Raw genomic sequence first — 23605 nt, 5'->3', positions numbered from 1 at the left:
GGCATTTAATACGCCCGAGGGTCATTTTGAGTATCTAGTGATGCCGTTCGGACTTGCCAATGCTCCATCTGTTTTTCAGTCTTTTATGCATGACATCTTCCGTGAGTATCTGGATAAATTCCTGATTGTTTACTTGGATGACATTTTGATCTTCTCAGATGATTGGGAGTCTCATGTGAAGCAGGTCAGAATGGTTTTCCAGGTCCTGCGTGCTAATTCTTTGTTTGTGAAGGGATCAAAGTGTCTCTTCGGTGTGCAGAAAGTTTCATTTTTGGGGTTCATCTTTTTCCCTTCTACTATCGAGATGGATCCGGTTAAGGTCCAGGCCATCCAGGATTGGACTCAGCCGACATCTCTGAAAAGTCTGCAAAAGTTCCTGGGATTTGCTAATTTTTATCGTCGCTTCATCTGTAATTTTTCTAGCATTGCCAAACCATTGACCGATTTGACCAAGAAGGGTGCTGATTTGGTTAATTGGTCTTCTGCTGCCGTGGAAGCTTTTCAGGAGTTGAAGCGTCGTTTTTGTTCTGCCCCTGTGTTGTGTCAACCAGATGTTTCTCTTCCGTTCCAGGTCGAGGTTGATGCTTCTGAGATTGGAGCAGGGGCGGTTTTGTCACAGAGAGGTTCTGGTTGCTCAGTGTTGAAACCATGTGCTTTCTTTTCCAGGAAGTTTTCTGCTGCTGAGCGTAATTATGATGTGGGCAACCGAGAGTTGCTGGCCATGAAGTGGGCATTCGAGGAGTGGCGTCATTGGCTTGAAGGAGCTAAGCATCGCGTGGTGGTATTGACTGATCATAAGAACCTTACTTATCTCGAGTCTGCCAAGCGCTTGAATCCTAGACAGGCCCGTTGGTCGTTATTTTTTGCTCGCTTCGATTTTGTGATTTCGTACCTTCCGGGCTCTAAAAATGTGAAGGCGGATGCTCTGTCTAGGAGTTTTGTGCCCGACTCTCCGGGTTCATCTGAGCCGGCGAGTATCCTCAAGGAAGGAGTCATTGTGTCTGCCATCTCCCCTGATTTGCGGCGAGTGTTGCAAAAATTTCAGGCTAATAAACCTGATCGTTGTCCGGCCGAGAAACTGTTCGTCCCTGATAGGTGGACTAGTAAAGTTATCTCTGAACTTCATTGTTCGGTGTTGGCTGGTCATCCAGGAATCTTTGGTACCAGAGAGTTAGTGACTAGATCCTTCTGGTGGCCATCTCTGTCACGGGATGTACGTACTTTTGTGCAGTCCTGTGGGATTTGTGCTAGGGCTAAGCCCTGCTGTTCTCGTGCCAGTGGGTTGCTTTTGCCCTTGCCGGTCCCGAAGAGGCCTTGGACACATATTTCGATGGATTTCATTTCTGACCTTCCCGTTTCTCAAAAGATGTCAGTCATTTGGGTGGTCTGTGATCGCTTTTCTAAAATGGTCCATCTGGTGCCCTTGGTTAAATTGCCTTCCTCCTCTGATTTGGTGCCTTTGTTCTTCCAGCATGTGGTTCGTTTGCATGGCATTCCTGAGAATATTGTTTCTGACAGAGGTTCCCAGTTTGTTTCAAGGTTCTGGCTAGCCTTTTGTGGTAGGATGGGCATTGACCTATCTTTTTCCTCGGCTTTCCATCCTCAGACTAATGGCCAGACCGAACGAACCAATCAGACCTTGGAGACATATCTGAGATGTTTTGTTTCTGCAGACCAGGATGATTGGGTGTCCTTTTTGCCGTTGGCTGAGTTCGCCCTTAATAATCGGGCCAGCTCGGCTACCTTGGTCTCTCCATTTTTCTGCAATTCTGGGTTCCATCCTCGTTTCTCTTCAGGACAGGTTGAGTCTTCGGACTGTCCTGGTGTGGATTCTGTGGTGGACAGGTTGCAGCAGATCTGGACTCAGGTAGTGGACAATTTGACCTTGTCCCAGGAGAAGGCTCAACTTTTCGCTAATCGCAGACGCCGTGTGGGTCCCCGACTTCGTGTTGGGGATCTGGTTTGGTTATCTTCTCGTCATATTCCTATGAAGGTTTCCTCTCCTAAATTTAAACCTCGTTTTATTGGTCCGTATAGGATTTCTGAGATTCTCAATCCTGTGTCCTTTCGTCTGACCCTCCCGGACTCCTTTTCCATACATAATGTATTCCATAGGTCGTTGTTGCGGAGATACGTGGCACCTATGGTTCCATCTGTTGAGCCTCCTGCCCCTGTTTTGGTGGAGGGGGAATTGGAGTATATTGTGGAGAAAATTTTGGATTCTCGTGTCTCTAGACGGAAACTCCAGTATCTGGTTAAATGGAAGGGTTATGCTCAGGAAGATAATTCCTGGGTTTTTGCCTCTGATGTCCATGCTCCAGATCTTGTTCGTGCCTTTCATGTGGCTCATCCTGGTCGGCCTGGGGGCTCTGGTGAGGGTTCGGTGACCCCTCCTCAAGGGGGGGGTACTGTTGTGAATTCTGTGGCTGAATTCACTCCTGTGGTCACAGGTGGTACTGCAGCTTCTGGGCTTCCTCCCTCAGGTGTTCTGGTGAGCTCGTTGGCTGCCTTGTTATTTAACTCAACCTGATTCGGTCTTCCTTGCTCCTTGTCAATGTTCCAGTGTTGGATCTGAGCTTCTGGATCTTTCCTATGGCCTGCTGCTCTGCTTAGATAAGTGCTTCTTTGCTTTTGTTGCTGTTTTTTCTGTCCAGCTTGTCTATTCGTTTTTGCTGGAAGCTCTGAGACGCAATGGGTGTACCGCCGTGCCGTTAGTTCGGCACGGTGGGTCTTTTTGCCCCCTTTGCGTGGTTTTTTGCTTTAGGGTTTTTTGTAGACTGCAAAGTTCTCTTTGCTATCCTCGCTCTATCTAGAATATCGGGCCTCACTTTGCTGAATCTATTTCATCCCTACGTTTTGTCTTTTCATCTTGCTAACAGTCATTATATGTGGGGGGCTGCCTTTTCCTTTGGGGTATTTCTCTGAGGCAAGTCAGGCTTGTATTTCTATCTTCAGGCTAGTCAGTTCCTCAGGCTGTGCCGAGTTGCATAGGTAGTGTCAGGCGCAATCCACAGCTGCCTTTAGTTGTGTTTAGGATAGGTTCAGGTATTGCGGTCTACAGAGATTCCACGTCTCAGAGCTCGTTCTATTGTTTTTGGGTTATTGTCAGATCACTGTATGTGCTCTGATTACTGGCACACTGTGTTACTGGATTGCCTTCATAACACCAGCCTTTTCCTTTTGGGGCCATCATCGCCAAATAAAAGATAGGATAGAAAAACAAATAGAAAGGGAGGGGGTAATTGTTATACACACACACTTGTCTCAAGGCTAGTAAACACTGAGCTTGTTCTACAAGCGCCAAGTCCTCGCAAGAACTGTGCAAGTTTTTCGTGAGGGGAATGATTGCTCAAACCAGATCACTAATGCTCTATTATCCCACCGCTGCCACCAATATGTCAGGAATCCCACCACGCTGCCACCAATATGTCACAGTTCACGGGGAGGATACCTTTATCATCCCCACCACTCACACCAATTTGTCATGAACTGGGGTTATTTGGTTGCCCCTGGTTCTTTCTGAAGGGGATTTATCTGTATCCCACTTCCGGTTTGGAATTTTCAGCTCTCTGGTGCCCCCCCTTACCCTCAAGCCAGTCACCGTACTGCACCTAGGATAATTAGTCGCCAGAAAGGCTGCTTTACTTTGTACTGCCCAATGGGCACACTGCAGCGAGGGCGATATAACTACTCCCACTCAGGTGGGAACAATAGTTATCAACGCCGTCCGTCGCTGCAAAGCCTCCCAAACGCACAGAACAAATCCGCTGCCACCAGCTCCGATTTCTTAATTATTAACGGGTAACGTGTCCGGAGCCAACCCAGATTAGTAGCATAATTCACTTCAGAGGACGTGACAGTTCGTTATAGAGCAAGGAGAGAACAGCTAGTAATTTTATATATTTTACTCCAAAAAAGGTAGGCAGTGTTTACAGAAGTATAAAAAGATATATTATAAAGAAAACAAGTAGCATATGTATAGTACAATTACAAATAAAATGGGATTAAAGTTGAAAAGAACACTTACATTTCGTTATGTCATATCTCATGGCTGACCGTGTGCTGTGGGGGAAGGGCGAGCATATATTCAGATGCATCACCACTGTATAGCAGCTAGACCCCATACAAAAGACACGTGAAGACTGCTGCTTCACTCACTTATTTCCTAGCCTAAAACCAAGCCACTCCCCCTGTGGTGACCTCACTTAGAGACTGAATCCCCCCCCTTTCCTTAGAGTTATGGCGATCATTTTTATGACATAGCTCGCTGTATGAACCTCGTATATGGATGACACAATGATCAGGAGGTGTACCACGTCGGAGGAATTCTTTTAAGTGGAAACACGGCATAGTTACACGACCCGCTTACGGAGAAACCCGCTCTTTGCACTCATTGGGTTTAGCTTCTAGCGGTTTCAGTGAGATATAGATCTCTCGATGGACATCCGGAATATATAATCCTTATATCTCTAGCCCTAATTGGTGCCAATATACCCTTAAAAGAACAATAGAAGCCCATGCTTTGTGTACCAGTTTTAACCAGTATCGGGTGGGAGGAGGAATGAGTAGTGTAATATAAATTCTGTAAGAATAAATTCTTGAGGGGGGGAATGAGGGGTTTAGGATTACACCCACAGGCAGAGGGAGAAAGAGTGGCTCAGAATTCCAGCCTTGTGTTAGCAGGCAGAGGAAACTGCAGCTGAGAGATCTGTATGTGTAAGTGAAGTTATCAGAACTTTCCTATTTCTTGACAACAATAAAACATGGCCTGGCATGAAGGGGGAACAAAACGGTTCAATGCCAACATCCAAAAGTGGATGTGATTTCATGAATCCTGCGCCCCCTGTGGTTTAAAGATGAACTGTGCGGTTTTGGTAGCGATTTTTTTTTTTTCTCTCTTGTTTTCTATGTGGAGTCTAAAATAAAATGCATGTAACAAACAGCAGTCACTTCTTAGGTGCAAAATTTACGCTTTTCTGTAATATAAAAAAAAAACATTTAAACATGCAGCTTCACATCGGCTCCAAAAAGGCATAAAACATGCCACAAAAAAGCAATAATCAGAGAAGATTGTTATTGTGCAGTCTGGTGTGGATCCAGTGTCGGACTGGGGTGCCAATAGCCCACCAGTAAGGCCGGCGTCACACTAGCGAGTTTTACGGACGTGAAAATACAGATTGCATACGGTACAATGATTTTCTATGGCCCAGCTCCTATCTGCCGTATTTTACTGATCCGTATTATACGGTCGTCTACGGCTGTAGAAAATCCCGGCATATTGCGTTTGTCACCGTATTGCGCAAAAAAATCGCCAATGAAAGTCTATGGTGGCGAAAAAATTACGGATTACACACGTACCAACAGTGTGACTTGCGAGAAATATGCAGCGGTGTTCTATAGAAAAGCCGGCAATTCAGTGCGGTGTACAGTAAAATCACACTGACAGGTTAGAATAAAATAGCTAAAATAAATGTCTACACATAGTAGAGGGGTATATGTGTATATATATATATATGTATGTATATATATATATATATATATAATGTGTCAGTGAGACACATATATGTATATATATTAATATTTCATACAGCGCTAGATAGCTTTAAAGCCGGTAATTCAATTGCCGGCTTTTGCTATCTCCTTCCTAAACCCGACATGATATGTAACATGGTTTACATACAGTAAACCATCTCATATCCATTTTTTTTGCATATTCCACACTACTAATGTTAGTAGTGTGTATGTGCAAAATTTGAGCGCTCTAGCTATTAAATTAAAGGGTTGAATCGCGGAAAAATTGGCGTGGGCTCCCGTGCAATTTTCTCCGCCAGAGTAGTAAAGCCAGTGAATGAGGGCAGATATTAATAGCCTGGAGAGGGTCCACGGTTATTGGCCCCCCCCTGGCTAAAAACATCTGCCCCCAGCCACCCCAAAAAAGGCACATCTGGAAGATGCGCCTATTCTGGCACTTGGCCACTCTCTTCCCATTCCCGTGTAGCGGTGGGAAATGGGGTAATGAAGGGTTAATGCCACCTTGCTATTGTAAGGTGACATTAAGCCAAATTAATAATGGAGAGGCGTCAATTATGACACCTATCCATTATTAATCCAATAGCATGAAATGGTTAAAAAAAAAACACATTATTACAAAGTATTTGAATGAAATAAATACACAGGTAGTTGTAATATTTTATTACACTGGTAATCCACCTGAAGACCCTTGTCACCTGAAACAAATGTAAGCAAAACAAACAACAATATTCCATACCTTCCGACGATCAGTCTCGTCCCACGCTGTAAATCCATCTGAAAGGGTTAATTAATTTTACAAGCAGAAGCTCTGCTAATGCAGCCGCCCCTGCCTGAATGACCTGTAGTTACCTCGAGTTGCGGTGATGCACCCTCTGCTGGATGTTCTCGAGCCTGGGAAAATATTCTGAAAATCTCGCAGTACGGATGCCATACGGATTACATACGGAGGATGACATGCGCAAAATATGCTGACACACCCTGCCTACGGAGGACATACGGATCACTATTTTGGGGAGTTTTCTGTGTATTACGGCCGTAAATAACGGACCGTATTTTCATACGCTGAGTGTGACGCCGGCCTAACATTGACTTTGGGGGCTCACTTTTCACCTGCATACAAATATTACACTACCCTCATTCACAAATTTACCTTCATCTCTACATAATAATAAACTGCGTAGTTTGGTTACTGAACGATTATATGCTGCATTTTTCTGTAGAGAGTGAATCATGTGAATTATGCCAAGTACTGCCCATACAGAGGGGTTGGGGGCCCTAATCTGCACAGGGGCCCACCGGGGATTTCCCTGTTACCCTGTGGGCCAGTCCGAGCCTGTGTTGATCCTGCAGAAAATAAAAAACACAGGATTTTTTGCAAAGTGTGAACACGGCCTTATAGACACAAAAAAAGCTGGATGTCGTATAGTGAGACTATATAAAGATGAGAAAGTTCTGGCGGCTCAGACTGTGTATGAAGGAACAAAAACAATCCACAGGTCCCAATTAGAGATGAGCAGAACGCACAGATGACGTCCAGCCCGTTCTGGTTAATCAAAAGCTGCGCCAGGGAAGCTGGAAGGTAAGAGATACATGGCCTCCCGCCCATCCACCAGGTAACACTGACCTGGACGCTGGGTCGGAGAACCATGACTCCATCCGCTCATCTCTAATCTAATCTGTTCGGCCCTGCAGTCTCCAGCGTTTTCTGAATGTCCCTCACTGTCTCCACCATTTATATAGATCAAAAGTGGAAAATCTGCATAAAAATGGTGGTCTGGTCAAAATACCCAATGGTTCAGCCGACAAGCTTTTTGGAGACGGAAATGTCATTCTTTAGCAGGACTTGGCACCTGTCCACACGGCCAAAAGTACCAATACCTGGTTTACAGACAACAGTATAACTATGAGTGATTGGCAGCAAACTCACCTGACCTTAACCCCATAGAGAATCTATGGAGTATTGTCAAGAGGAAGATGAGAGACATCGGACCCAACAATGCAGATGAGCTGAATGCTGCTATCAAAGCAACCTGGGCTTCCATAACCCCTCAGCAGTGCCACAGGCTGATTGCCTCCATGTCACACTGCATTGATGCAGTAATTGATGCCAAAGGAGCCCGACCAAGTATTGAGTGCATTTACTGAATATACATTTCAGGAGGCCAACATTTCAAATTTTAAAATCATTTTTTCAAGCTGGTGTTATAAAGTATTCTAATTTACTGAGATAATGACTTTTGGGTTTTCATTGGCTGTAAGCCATAATCATCAACATTAACAGAAATACACACGTGAAATAGATCACTCTGTGTGTAATGACTATATATAATATGAGTTTCACTTTTTGCATTGAAGAACTAAAATAAATTAACTTTTTGGTGATCTTCTAATTTAGTGAGAAGCACCTGTATGTCTTGCTGTGTCGGCCAAGTGCAGAATGCCTGTGTCTGTAGCCATTGTGAAATCATATGTTGTGTTAATGGTTTCCAGCCTCATTCGTAGAGAACGATGCCAGGTCTCAGACAGGTAGTCTGCGGTGCGCGGAGCCTACTGGACAGCTTCTGCTCTTAATGGATTTTTATTGCTCCGTCTTCATGAAGTTTGTGGCAAAGATTTCACTTCCAAACAGCGCTACGCTCCATCGTGACTTGGAGATTTTTTTTTTTTTATGGAAATTGTTTCCTACGCTCAGAGGACAAACAAGTCTTTGAGCAGGAAATGAACAATCTGCGTCGTCCACACTGATATTTTCCCATGCACGGGGCATCCTATGTAGAACGTCAGGGATGCAGCTGTAGATAATAGGAGTTATAATCTCACTTAGGCCTAGCGGTGTACATAGAAGCTTGAGCTCCATTTCCTGATACAAAGCTCCAAATTCCCTCTATAGCCATAAAGTACACCGATAAAATTGTGGCTCCCTGCAGCCGCCACTAGAGGGCGCTTACTGCATACAAATTCATTGCTGAGTTCAATCTATAATCTTATTTATTATTATTATTCATTTTTATAGCGCCATTTATTGCATGGCGCTTTACATGTGAAAAAGGGCAAATATAGACAAATACAATTAAACATGAGCAAAAAAAAACGAGGCATACAGGTACATAAGGAGGGAGGACCATGCTTGCTCATATGCTTTACAGGCATTTTCATCGCAATCCAAGTTCTCTATCAATGTGACTTTAATAATGTAAAAGGAAACTAGAACAAACCCCCAGAGATCATGCAAATTCCTTGCAGATGTTGTCCTCGGTGGGATTTGAACGAGGGCTGCAAAGCATCACCACTAACCACTGAGCCACCGTGCATTAAACTCCAAAGCTCCCTCTAGAGGCGGCTGCAGGCAACCAATTTTTATCATTTCTTTGTCAAAAAAAATCAGAACCAGCTCAGAACTTTGAAATTATAAACTTTTTTTTGTTGCACTCTTGTTTTTTTACAATTAATTATTTACTTTTTTCAGCCTCCTTTGGATGTTTACAATCAGTGATCTGTTGTCTTCCACTGAATTCAACGGCAGGAAATCAATAATAGATTTAAATCCAGTTTTGTTTTTTTTAATTTTTATTTTGGGCAATACAGAATGCTAATGAAAGAAAACAACCCCTGGCAAAAATTATGGAATCACCAGCCTTGGAGGATGCTCATTCAGTTGTTTAATTTTGTAGAAAAAAAGCCGATCACAGACATGGCACAAAACTGCAGTCATTTCAGATGGCAACTTTCTGGCTATTAAGGCTATGTGCACACGTTCAGGATTTCTTGCAGAAATTTCCTGAGCAAAACCGGACATTTTGTTCAAGAAATCCGCATGCGTTTTTTTTTGCTTTTTTACCACTTTTTTTTGCGGATTTTTCCAGAGGTTCCCAATGCAATAACCAATAACATAGTGGGAAATCCGCAAAATTAATGAACCTGCTGCGTTTTTTACCGCGATGCGTTTTTTTCCTGGAAAAAAATGCATCATGTGCACAAAAAATGCGGAATGCATTCTAAATGATGGGATGCATAATGTATGCTTTTTTTTGCATTTTTATAGCGGAAAAACACGAAAAAAACCGCGAAAAACCTGCAACGTGTGCACACAGCCTAAAAAATGTGGTAGTCAGTAATGGTTACTTTTTTATCCAAGCATAGGGAAAAAACTATGGAATCACTAAATTCTGAGGAAAAAATTATGGAATCACCCTGTAAATTTTCATTCCCAAAACTAACACCTGCATCAAATTAGATCTGCTCGTTAGTCTGCATCTAAAAATGAGCGATCACACCTTGGAGAGCTGTTACACCAAGTGGACTGACATGAATCATGGCTCCAACACGAGAGATATCAATTGAAGCAAAGGAGAGGATTATCAAACTCTTAAAAAAGGCAAATCATCAGGCAATGTTGTAAAAAATGTTGGTTGTTAACAGTCAGCTGTGTCTAAAATCTGGACCAAAAACAAACAACATGGGAAGGTTGTTAAAGGCAAACATACTGGTAGACCAAGGAAGACATCTAAGCATCAAGACCGGAAACTTAAAGCAATATGTCTCCAAAACAGGAAATGCACAACAAAACAAATGAGGAACGAAGGGGTGGAAACTGGAGTCAACGTCTGTAACCGAACTGTAAGAAACCGCCTAAAGGAAATGGGATTTACATACAGAAAGGCAAAACAAAAGCCATCATTAACACCTACACAGAAAAAAAACAAGGTTACAATGGGCTAAGGAAAAGCAATCGTGGACTGTGGATGACTGGATGAAAGTCATATTCAGTGATGAATAGCGAATCTGCATTGGGCGAGGTGATGATGCTGGAACTTTTGTTTGGTGCCGTTCCAATGAGATTTATAAAGATGACTCCCTGAAGAGAACATGCAGATTTCCACAGTCATTGATGATATGGGGCTGCATGTCAGGTAAAGGCACTGGGGAGATGGCTGTCATTACATCTTCAATAAATGCACAAGTTTATGTTGATATTTTGGACACTTTTCTTATCCCAGCAATTGAAAGGATGTTTGGGGATAATTAAATAATTTTTCAAGATGATAACGCATCCTGCCATAGAGCAAAAACTGTGCAAACATTCCTTGAAAATAGACACATAAGGTCAATGTCATGGCTGCAAATAGTCCAGATCTCAGTCCAATTGAAAATCTTTGGTGGAAGTTGAAGAAAATGGTCCATGACAAGAATCCAACCTGCAAAGCTGATCTGGCAACAGCAATCAGAGAAAGTTGGGTCCAGATTGATGAAGAGTCCTGTGTGGCACTCATTAAGTCCAGGACTCAGAGACTGCAAGCTGTTAGAAAAGCCGGAGGTGGTGCAACAAAATACTAGTGATAAGTTACAGTGTTTGTTTGCTTGTTTGTTTTTCATGATTCCATAATTTTTTCCTCAGAATGGAGTGATTCCATAATTTTTCCCCTATGCTTGGATAAAAAAAATGAACAAATATTGACTACCACATTTTTTGTTCTTGATTTCTTTTCTTAAAGCCAGAAAGTTGCATTTGAAATGACTTTAGTTTGGTGCCATGTTTGTGATCTTCTTTTTTCTACAAAATTAAACAATTGAAGGAACATCCTCCAAGGACGGTGATTCCATAATTGTTGCCAGAGGTTCTATAACCAAGCTTTCCAAAGTAAAAAAATGACTGTCAGAGAGCAATTGTTCCTTTCATCCTTCTACCCTGAAAAGGGCAGAACCCAGTGGTGCGGTGTGGAGGGGCTGGAGGTGCGATTACCCCAAGACCTAAACTTGACTCCCACTGTTAGTTCTTGGAACAGCACAGGGGCGCAGTGATCCTGCGCAGACACAGGCGAGCTACATTAGTAATGCAGGCAGTTTGTGCTGCAGGTTCTGACGCAGAATGCAGCAGAGACGAGAAGTTTATCATCGGCTGCTGCACTCTGTACAATGACATGGGCTGCACTCAGTGTTGCCAGCCATCCAGAAATTCCAGGACAGTCCATAAAAGTTGAGCACTTTTTTCCCCCTATCCGTAAATAAAATTTGAGGTGTCCGGTGACACTTTATTGACTGTAATTATCATAATTTTACAGTGACTGCAGCTGATTTCTTCATATTAGAATTACGGGCTGCAGACATGAATCAGTTATCATAAAAATTTATTATGGTTGCCGATAAAAAACTTTGTCTGGCAATGATTTTTTGATGAGTCATCCAAAAAAAAAAAAAAAAAAAAATAGATGGCAACTCTTGTCTGGACTGTGAGAGAAGAGGCAGAGATCTTCTGGGAGAACTGTCAATTAAAATTTTTTCTTTAAAGTGTCTCATATTAAAAAAAAAATCCTAAAATTGTAATATTAAGTTTTAGATACTCTTTCTAACCCTAACTACGGTTCAGACTAGGGTTAGTAGGCATTGTACCAGGATGGGGGTCAGAATGGAGGACATTATTCCAGGAAGGTGCCCAGAATGGAGGACATTACACCAGGAACAGGTTCAGAATGGGGAACATTCTACCAGGAAGGTGCCCAGAATGGAGCAGGACATTGCACCAGGAACAGGCTCAGGATGGGGAACATTCTACCAGGAAGGTGCCCAGAATGGAGGACATTACACCAGGAACAGGTTCAGAATGGGGAACATTCTACCAGGAAGGTGCCCAGAATGGAGCAGGACATTGCACCAGGAACAGGCTCAGGATGGGGAACATTCTACCAGGAAGGTGCCCAGAATGGAGGACATTACACCAGGAACAGGCTCAGAATGGGGAACATTCTACCAGGAAGGTGCCCAGAATGGAGCAGGACATTGCACCAGGAACAGGCTCAGGATGGGGAACATTCTACCAGGAAGGTGCCCAGAATGGAGGACATTACACCAGGAACAGGCTCAGGATGGGGAACATTCTACCAGGAAGGTGCCCAGAATGGAGGAGGACATTACACCAGGAACAGGCTCAGGATGGGGAACATTCTACCAGGAAGGTGCCCAGAATGGAGCAGGACATTGCACCAGGAACAGGCTCAGAATGGGGGACATTCTACAGGCTCAGGATGGGGAACATTCTACCAGGAAGGTGCCCAGAATGGAGGACATTACACCAGGAACAGGCTCAGAATGGGGAACATTCTACCAGGAAGGTGCCCAGAATGGAGGAGGACATTACACCAGGAACAGGCTCAGGATGGGGAACATTCTACCAGGAAGGTGCCCAGAATGGAGGACATTACACCAGGAACAGGCTCAGAATGGGGAACATTCTACCAGGAAGGTGCCCAGAATGGAGGACATTACACCAGGAACAGGCTCAGAATGGGGGACATTCTACCAGGAAGGTGCCCAGAATGGAGGACATTATACCAGGAACAGGCTCAGGATGGGGAACATTCTACCAGGAAGGTGCCCAGAATGGAGGACATTATACCAGGAACAGGTTCAGAATGGGGAACATTCTACCAGGAAGGTGCCCAGAATGGGGAACATTCTACCAGGAAGGTGTCCAGAATGGAGCAGGACATTACACCAGGAATAGGCTCAGGATGAGGGACATTCTACCAGGAAGGTGCCCAGAATGGGGGACATTCTACCAGGAAGGTGCCCAGAATGGGGAACATTATACCAGGAACAGGCTCAGGATGAGGGACATTCTACCAGGAAGGTGCCCAGAATGGAGGACATTATACCAGGAACAGGTTCAGAATGGGGGACATTCTACCAGGAAGGTGCCCAGAATGGAGGACATTATACCAGGAACAGGTTCAGAATGGGGAACATTCTACCAGGAAGGTGCCCAGAATGGAGCAGGACATTACACCAGGAACAGGCTCAGGATGGGAAACATTCTACTCGGAAGGTGTCCAGAATGGAGCAGGACATTACACCAGGAACAGGCTCAGGATGGGAAACATTCTACTAGGAAGGTGCCCAGAATGGGGAACATTCTACCAGGAAGGTGTCCAGAATGGAGCAGGACATTACACCAGGAACAGGCTCAGAATGGGGGACATTCTACCAGGAAGGTGCCCAGAATGGAGGACATTATACCAGGAACAGGCTCAAGATGGGGAACATTCTACCAGGAAGGTGCCCAGAATGGAAGACATTATACCAGGAACAGGTTCAAAATGGGGAACATTCTACCAGGAAGGTGCCCAGAATGGGGAACATTCTACCAGGAAGGTGACCAGAATGGAGCAGGACATTACACCAGGAACAGGCTCAGGATGGGGAACATTCTACTAGGAAGGTGCCCAGAATGGAGGACATTGCACCAGGAACAGGCCCAGGATGGGGGACATTCTACCAGGAAGGTCCCCAGAATGGAGGACATTAAACCAGGAACAGGCTCAGAATGGGGAACATTCTACCAGGAAGGTGCCCAGAATGGAGGACATTAAACCAGGAACAGGCCCAGGATGGGGGACATTCTACCAGGAAGGTGCCCAGAATGGAAGACATTATACCAGGAACAGGTTCAAAATGGGGAACATTCTACCAGGAAGGTGCCCAGAATGGGGAACATTCTACCAGGAAGGTGACCAGAATGGAGCAGGACATTACACCAGGAACAGGCTCAGGATGGGGAACATTCTACTAGGAAGGTGCCCAGAATGGAGGACATTGCACCAGGAACAGGCCCAGGATGGGGGACATTCTACCAGGAAGGTGCCCAGAATGGAGGACATTATACCAGGAACAGGCTCAAGATGGGGAACATTCTACCAGGAAGGTGCCCAGAATGGAAGACATTATACCAGGAACAGGTTCAAAATGGGGAACATTCTACCAGGAAGGTGCCCAGAATGGGGAACATTCTACCAGGAAGGTGACCAGAATGGAGCAGGACATTACACCAGGAACAGGCTCAGGATGGGGAACATTCTACTAGGAAGGTGCCCAGAATGGAGGACATTGCACCAGGAACAGGCCCAGGATGGGGGACATTCTACCAGGAAGGTCCCCAGAATGGAGGACATTAAACCAGGAACAGGCTCAGAATGGGGAACATTCTACCAGGAAGGTGCCCAGAATGGAGGACATTAAACCAGGAACAGGCCCAGGATGGGGGACATTCTACCAGGAAGGTGCCCAGAATGGAGGACATTACACCAGGAACAGGCCCAGGATGGGGGACATTCTACCAGGAAGGTGCCCAGAATGGAGGACATTACACCAGGAACAGGCTCAGGATGGGGAACATTCTACCAGGAAGGTGCCCAGAATGGAGGACATTACACCAGGAACAGGCCCAGGATGGGGGACATTCTACCAGGAAGGTGCCCAGAATGGAGGACATTACACCAGGAACAGGCTCAGGATGGGGGACATTCTACCAGGAAGGTGCCCAGAATGGAGGACATTATACCAGGAACAGGCTCAAGATGGGGAACATTCTACCAGGAAGGTGCCCAGAATGGAAGACATTATACCAGGAACAGGTTCAAAATGGGGAACATTCTACCAGGAAGGTGCCCAGAATGGGGAACATTCTACCAGGAAGGTGCCCAGAATGGAGGACATTAAACCAGGAACAGGCCCAGGATGGGGGACATTCTACCAGGAAGGTGCCCAGAATGGAGGACATTACACCAGGAACAGGCCCAGGATGGGGGACATTCTACCAGGAAGGTGCCCAGAATGGAGGACATTACACCAGGAACAGGCTCAGGATGGGGAACATTCTACCAGGAAGGTGCCCAGAATGGAGGACATTACACCAGGAACAGGCTCAGGATGGGGAACATTCTACCAGGAAGGTGCCCAGAATGGAGGACATTAAACCAGGAACAGGCTCAGAATGGGGGACATTCTACCAGGAAGGTGCCCAGAATGGAGGACATTATACCAGGAACAAGCTCAGGATGGGGAACATTCTACCAGGAAGGTGCCCAGAATGGAGGACATTATACCAGGAACAGGTTCAGAATGGGGAACATTCTACCAGGAAGGTGCCCAGAATGGAGCAGGACATTACACAAGGAACCGGCTCAGGATGGGAAACATTCTACTAGGAAGGTGCCCAGAATGGGGAACATTCTACCAGGAAGATGTCCAGAATGGAGGACATTACACCAGGAACAGGCTCAGGATGTGGAACATTCTACTAGGAAGGTGCCCAGAATGGAGGACATTGCACCAGGAACAGGCCCAGGATGGGGGACATTCTACCAGGAAGGTGCCCAGAATGGAGGACATTACACCAGGAACAGGCTCAGGATGGGGGACATTACACCAGGAACAGGCCCAAGATGGGGGACATTCTACCAGGAAGGTGCCCAGAATTGAGGACATTATTCCAGGAAGGTGACCAGGATGGGAGACATTATACCAGGATGGGGGGGGGGGGGGGATGGGCATTGTTACAAGAAGGAACCAGGATGGGGAACATTATTCCAGGAAGAAGCCCAGGATGGAGGACATTACACCAGGAACAGGCCCAGGACAGGGGACAGTATACCAAGAAGGGACCCAGGATGGAGGACATTATTACAGGAAGTGGCTTAAAATGGGGGTCATTTATACCAGGAATGGGCCCATAATAGGGGACATAATACCAGGAACAGGCTCAGTTTTGGGACATTCTACCAGGACAGTGCCCAGAATGGAGGACATAACACCAGGAACAGGCTCAGGATGAGGGACATTATTCCAGGAAGGGGACCATGATGGGGGGCATTATACCAGGATGGGGATCCTTATTCCAGGAAGATGCCCAGTATGGAGGACATTACAATGGGAACAGTCTCAGGACAGGGGACATTATACCAAGAATGGTCCCATAATGGGGGAAATTATACCAGGAAGGGGCTTATTATACCAGAAAGGTGCCCATGATGGGGGACCTTATAACTGGGACAGGCCCAAGACAGAGGACACTATAACATGAAAGGGCACAAGATGGAGGACATTATACCAGAAAGGGGCCGGGGATGAGGGAAAATGTTGCAGGATGGGGGGCAAGACAGGAGAAATTATCACAGAAATGGGACAGAAAGAGGGACATTATTACAGAGAAGGACCAAGACAGGGGACATTATTACAGAAAGGGGCCCAGGATGGGAGACATTATTACAGGAAGGGGCCAGGATGGTGACCATTATTACAGGAAGGGGCCAAGACGGGGGACACTATTACAAGAAGGTGCCAGGTTAGGGGCATTACTACATGGAGGGCGAACATGTATGTCTTTATAGGATCTAGACCTCTCCCAATGCTCATAAATCTGACCAAGATGAAGGTTGGGGCCCTGGTCCAAATTTTGCACTGGGGACCATTGGACTCTAGTTATGCTACTGATTACCAGGCTAAGGGATAGTGATAGAGTTAGGGTAATAAAATAGTTGCATTATTTAAAAAAAAACACAAAAATGTAATAAAAAAGAATATATATATATATATATATATATATATTCTTTTTTATTACATTTTTGTTTATATATATATATATATATATATATATATATATAATTTTTATTTATATAGCGCCAACATATTCCGCAGCGCTTTACAAATTATAGAGGGGACTTGTACAGACAGATATATATATATATATATATATACACATACAATGTATTACTTTTTATTTTCAAAAAGGAATGCTAAATAATTATCCATGGATTAGGTGGTGCAAAGTACTTGCCCGGCCCCAGGCTCTCTCAACCTATAATGAACTGCCTGAACCATTTTGCTTTAAAACATCGATAAATTGTATTATTTTTTTTTTCATTATTTTGTAAGCAGTTTGACTCTTTGGAACATAAGGATTGATTGCTATCTGCTGACTTGTAGGTAAGATCACATATTTGCATCCCCCCCTTTTTTCGTTTTTTTAATTGGACCCATGTGGAAAGCCTACCCAGAAATAGGTTTATTCAGTTCCACTCGGTGCCTCCTGCATTATATTGATCATCCACTGACTCAATTAAATGTAAGATGACCACATCTCCATTTTAATGCAATGCTATAATGAAGGCTCATCAAAATCCTGATAGACCCTAGTCCTGTTCTCACAGCTGAGCTCCATAATGGTGATTTACTGCACAGGTTAGGAGCTGCGTTTACCTACAACCACCACTAGATGGCTCCCCGGAGCTATGACAATCCCCATTGTACAGGCTGAGACCACAGAGCAAATACCCTTCTCCTCTGTAGTTAAAAGCCCCATCCTGGATGTGCTTCATCAGCCTGCTAAGAATATAAACACTACAATGACGAGGCCAGGGGTGGGACAGAACAGAGCTCAGACACAGAACTGGGCTGTCTAAAGAAGCTGCTGCATGTCCACCAGGGCTTCCCTGCATCCTGATCATTTTACCCCCTTTGCAAACTCCTCTTGGATTTTTGTTTACAAATACACAAACTATTGTAGCAATATTTTCTTAAATTTTTTTTTTCTATTTATTTTATTTTTTTGGCTTTTTGCAAAACAGATCCAAAAATGAGTCAGATCCTCTGGGCACAGCAGTGCAAAACCTAAAGTCTCTGCTGCTTTTTTTTTTTTTTTTTAACTGGCTGAAGATCCAAGGAGGGAGCACAGCTCCTGGCTACATTGTATCTGGGGATTGTTCTTCTTATTTCCTGCTGCATTTTGGGACCAGGAGCTTGCCATCTAAATGTGTGACATGATTGGACCTCAGCCCCCTCAGAAGCTGAGCAAGATGAAAAAGTTGAGAAGAACTTTGTCCGAGAGTTTCAGCAGAATAGGTGAGTGGTGATGGGCCGCTCTGGGGGACAAGCTGCAGCTCTGTGTGGAGGGAGCAGAACTTTATTCTGGGCAGCAGGCTCTTTGGTATGCAGCAGAGCAGATGTTTCTGTGCACTGGAGACTGGATCTGCTGACATGCACAGTGGAGGGATGGCTGAGTGCTGCAGATGTAGCAGAGCTGGACCTGTGCAACCACATCCTGTATTGCAGGCTTATCTGCATACAACTCCCATTAACCAGGTGAGCTCTGCTTTATCTGCAGCTCTACCCTGAGCTAGGCTTTGTATGCAAGTAGACCACATACTATGTGACAAACTCCTCTTATATACCCACTGAATCTGTATATTCACATACTGCATGACAAGCTCAGCTCTGTTTCTCACACATGTAACCTGATTAGCTCTGCTTCATCTGCATAGTGATTTGCATATATGACAAGCTCATCTCTTCTGCTCCTGCATGCAACCCACATTATAACCAGATTGGCTCTGCTTCATCTGCATATTGACCACAGATAACAGGTTCTTCTGCATTATATGCAAATAGACCGCAGACTGTATGACAAGCTCATCTCTGCTTCTTATGCATAAGATGATGCACCTATAACCAGATTAGCTCTGCTATTTTACAATATTGGCCACCTATGGTAAGGCAGTTCTGCTTTTACTGTGTACAGGACAACATCCTCTCTGCTGCTCCTGCATAATACACAGACCATAGAGCTAAAAGCTGGTTATCAGTGTACATGACAAGCACATCTCTGCAGCTCCTGTGTATATATACTTGTATACATGACAAGCACATCTCTTCAGCTCCTGTATATATACTTGTATACATGACAAGCACATCTCTGCAGCTCCTGTGTATATATACTTGTATGCATGACAACAAGCTCATCTCTGCAGCTCCTGTATATATACTTGTATACATGGCCAGCTCATCTCTGCTGCTCTTATATACAGAACACATACCATCCTAGTAGCTCTGCTTTATTTGTATATATTACAAACTCCTCTCTGCTGCTCCTTCTCCATAACATGCAGAGCTCTAGTTTATCTTCCCATACATTACATGTGACAAACTTAGCTCTGCCATACCTGCACACTGACCATATCCAATGCTCTTGGCTCTGCTTCATCTGCACATAGGCTACACATGACAAGCTTGATTCTGCTGATGATAACCTATGACCAGTTTAGCCCTGTTTTCTCTGCAATGAGACTACATAGGACAAGTAGGTATTTGGTACAGCTGAAACCAGCTAATCCTGATCTGCATATATGACAGGCTCAACTCTGCTGCATCTGCATAAAACACGCACGCACACCTTTAATAATTAGTTCAGCTCTGCATATACCACAAGCTCATCTGTGTTGTTTCAGCATGCTGTGTTTCATCTGCAAATGACAAACTCATCTTTGCTTTTTCTGCATATTGACCTCATGACAAGCTCATCTCTGCATATATCCCATGTACTTTATACATAGCTCAGCTCTGCTTTATCTGCATATATGACAGGCCACATATATACATTTCAGCTCTGCTTTATCTACATATTGACCACAAATGACAAGCTCATCTCTGCATATAAAGTACATGGGCTATACATAGCTCAGCTCTGCTTTATCTGCATATGACAAGCTCATCTAGGCAGTATCGGAATATATTGACCACATATGACAAGCGCACCCCTGCATATAACCCATAAATATATACTCAGATATATACATCTTACTTTTCTTGCACCAATTTCAGCTCTGCTTTATCAACTACAAATGCAAACTCATCTCTGCTGTATTGCATATAGAGCAGGAAAATGGGGAGATATATATATATATATATATATATCTCATTTCAGCTCTGCCTTATCAACTACCAATGACAAGCTCATCTCTGCATATCGCCCATGTACTGTATACACGGTGCAGCTCTGCTTTATCTGCATACATGACAAGCTCCTCTTTTCTGCTTCTATATATTCACCGCCTATATCAAGCTCCGTCCTCTTTTGTCACCATATACACCACACAGGACCTGCTTGGCTCTGCTACATCTACATTTTGGCTCTGCTACATCTGCATTTTGAGCATAGCCTTCTGCTGCATAGTGACCCCATATAATGATCCTAGCCCTGGATAATCTTAGCTCTGCTTCATCATGATACCAGCTGCCCCTGACACACTCGGCTCTGCTGCATTGATCCTGACCATTCAGTTTATTCCGCATTATGTAGTGGGATCTCTCTGGTGACCTCATATCTGGAGACATTCCTTGTTTTACCACTTCCTGTGTGATCTGGTACATGCTCCAAATACCCTGGAAAAGTTTTCAGTTCCTCTTAAAGAGCCGCAGTCCTATTATTATTGCTGCAATGTGAATCCCTATCGGAACCGTTGCCAAATGCATTGTAACAACCGGCGACCGCCTCATAAATGTTCCCTGAAATGTATTTTATTTCAAGCTATAGCCCTGACCGTAATCATTAGCCCTCCGGCCATGACGGCGATCCTAGACGTGATCATTTCTTAAAACTGTCTTTGTTGTCCATAGCAACCAATCAGAGCTCGGCTTTCATCTTGTAAACAGCTCTGTTAAAATGAAAGCTGCGCTGTGATTGGTTGCGATGGACAACAGAGTTTTGCTTGTAGACGTTTTTTTGATCGATCTGCCCCATTATGTCTGCCGTACCGAGACAGATGTTCTAATCTGAGGGAGGGGCCGTGTATCCAAACTGTCACAAAGGAAAGTGGAGTAGTCGCCCTCGGTTACCCGTAGTATTCTACTTCCTGTTTTTCCTCAAAGGCCTCAATCAAATTTGTTGCCATGGGCAACTGCTCCATTGACATCTCCCTTATTCTCTGTACCAGAGGTTTTGTGACCCACGTCCATGTTGTCTTCTGACGTGTCTGTATGGCTATAGTTGGGTCATCATTGTCAGTAACTTTTATTAGAATATGAGTTGGCGACTCTGCTGATTAGGTTCGTTCTGGTCAGATGTGCTGCATGACAGACTCGGCTCTGCTACAATTCTCCTCGATGCGTCCTCAGTGACTTTCCATAAGATTTAGGAAACACCTATAGTGTTGTCAGCCATCATCACAGCGTAGAGAAGAAACGGTTCCCTGACCAATTCAGCTCTGCTACATCAGGCTGCCCTCTACAGCTGGATTATTGGGGAATGAGCCTTATGTAGTTGTTAGGGCGACAGAGTTGCAGCCATTGTTGGTGTCCTTATGAAAGTGTCTCAAGAAGCGTCCCCATCTGACAGCCGCCAGACAGGGTTTTATCCGGCAACGGGTCCATGATGTCTACTCCACCCAGGTCCCCATTGGTCTACTCACCTGAAAAAAGCACCGAAGAGAATGAACTTTTATACGTAAAAATGAGCTGCTGTCCACGGGTTTGGTGACCCGACCGACAACGGAGCGGCCCGACCATAGTTCAGGCGGTTTTCTCTCTGGAGACGCTCTGTGTACTTTACAATAGTAGTCAATGGCTAAGGTCAAAAGATGTTGAGGTGACTACTTTGAGCGTTTTGCTTGAAAAGCAGGTAGTGGTTTCTTCATTGTTGAATGTAGTAAAAAAAAAAAAAATCCGGAAAAGCGCTGGTTAAATGATTACAAAAATAAAATAAAACCCGTCAGCAAAAATCGTCTGAAAAAGCTCAAAAGAATGAACATGGCATTTCTACATAAAATCGATTCGCATGTTCAGGCTTTTGAGCATATAACCGCTTCAGGTTTCTAAAAAACGCCAAGTGGTTAAAAGAAGTGATGTGTCCATGCATCTGGCATTTTCCGTTCATAAGACACTCTGTACTTTAAATAGTCGGTACGGAAAGTATTCAGACCCCTTTACATTTGTCACTTTGTTTAATTGCAGCCATTTGGTAAATTCAAAAAAAGTTAGTTTTTCTCATTAATGTACACTCTGCACCCCATCTTGACTGAAAAAAACAAAACACAGGAATGTAGTAATTTTTGCAAATTTATTAAAAATGAAAAACTGAAATATCACATGGTCATAAGTATTCAGACACTTTGCTTAGTATTGAGTAGAAGCCCCTTTTGATCTAGTACAGCCATGAGTCTTCTTGGGAATGATGCAACAAGTTTCTCACACCTGGATTTGGGGATCCTCGGCCATTCTTCCTTGCAGATCCTCTCCAGTTCCGTTAGGTTGGATGGTGAACGTTGGTGGACAGCCATTTTCAGGTCTCTCCAGAGAAGCTCAATTGGGTTTAGGTCAGGGCTCCGGCTGGGCCCGTCAAGAATAGTCAGAGTCAGGGCCGGACTGGCAATTCTGGCAAATGCCAGAAGGGCCTGTCTGGTCGTGGGCTGCCTTGTCTGCCACGTTGTTAACCGAATCGGTGTTCTCAAGATACCCATACTCTTAAGAGCTGTGATGGAGCACAAAGTCTCTGACTCCGTCACTTACCCCAGTAGCCCAGGGGTATCATTAGACATATTGGTCTTGTAGAAAATCTTCCTTTCCTCCATCCAAGGTAATATTAGTAATATATCCCATCTGGTTCTTGGGGACGGGGACAACATGGGCCTGTGTGACTTCAAATGCCAGAGCTGAATTTCAGCCCCAGTCCGTACCTGGTCAGAGTTGTTCTGAAGCCACTCCTTTGTTATTTTAGCTGTGTGCTTAGGGGTCATTGTCTTGCTGGAAGGTGAACCTTCGGCCAAGTCTGAGGTCCATAGCACTCTGGAAGAGGTTTTCATCCAGGATATCTCTGCACTTCGCCGCATTCATGTTTCTTTCAATGACAACCATTCATCATGTCCCTGCAGCTGAAAAACACCCCATAGCGTGATGCGGCCACCACCATGTTTCACTGTTGGGATTGTATTGGGCAGGTGATGAGCAGTGCCTAGTTTTCTCCACACATACCGCTTAGAATTATCACCAAAAAGGTCTATCTTCATCTCATCAGACCAGAGAATCTTATTTCTCATAGTCTGGGAGTCCTTCATGTGTTTTTTAGCAAACTCTATGCGGGCTTTCATATGTCTTGCACTGAGGAGAGGCTTCTATCAGGCCACTCTGCCATAAAGGCCCGACTGGTGGAGGGCTGCAGTGATAGTTGACTTTGTGGAACTTTCTCCCATCTCCCTACTGCATCTCTGGAACTCAGCCACAGTGATCTTGGGGTTCTTCTTTACCTCTCACCAAGGCTCTTCTCCCATGATTGCTCAGTGTGGCTGGACGGCCAGGTCTAGGAAGACTTCTGGTGGTCACAAACTAATTCCATTTAAGGATTATGGAGGCCACTGTGCTCTTAGGAACCTTGAGTACTGCAGAAATTCTGTTGTAACCTTGGCCAGATCTGTGCCTTGCCACAATTCTGTCTCTGAGCTCCTTGGCCAGTTCCTTTGACCTCATGATTCTCATTTGG

The 23605-nt window shown here is 44.6% G+C and overlaps 1 protein-coding gene across 3 annotated transcripts in view; it reads left to right on the top strand.

Moving 5' to 3' along the window:
* The first annotated feature begins 17593 nt into the window (after positions 1–17593).
* CDK14 (cyclin dependent kinase 14) overlaps positions 17594–23605 on the top strand; it is a 521480-nt gene continuing 515468 nt past the window's right edge. Inside the window, exon 1 of one of the 3 annotated variants that reach the window (XM_069729432.1) lies at positions 17594–18201. In XM_069729432.1, coding sequence (XP_069585533.1) covers positions 18111–18201 — 91 coding nt within the window. In that variant the 5' untranslated portion in view covers positions 17594–18110. Of the gene's footprint in view, positions 18202–18273; positions 18442–23605 lie in introns of those variants that run through there. The other 2 variants (XM_069729431.1, XM_069729435.1) reach the window with 2 other exon arrangements.

The sequence above is a fragment of the Ranitomeya imitator genome, chromosome 6 (assembly GCF_032444005.1).
Source record: "Ranitomeya imitator isolate aRanImi1 chromosome 6, aRanImi1.pri, whole genome shotgun sequence".
NCBI lineage: Eukaryota > Metazoa > Chordata > Amphibia > Anura > Dendrobatidae > Ranitomeya > Ranitomeya imitator.
This window is presented reverse-complemented; position numbering and strand designations above follow the sequence as displayed.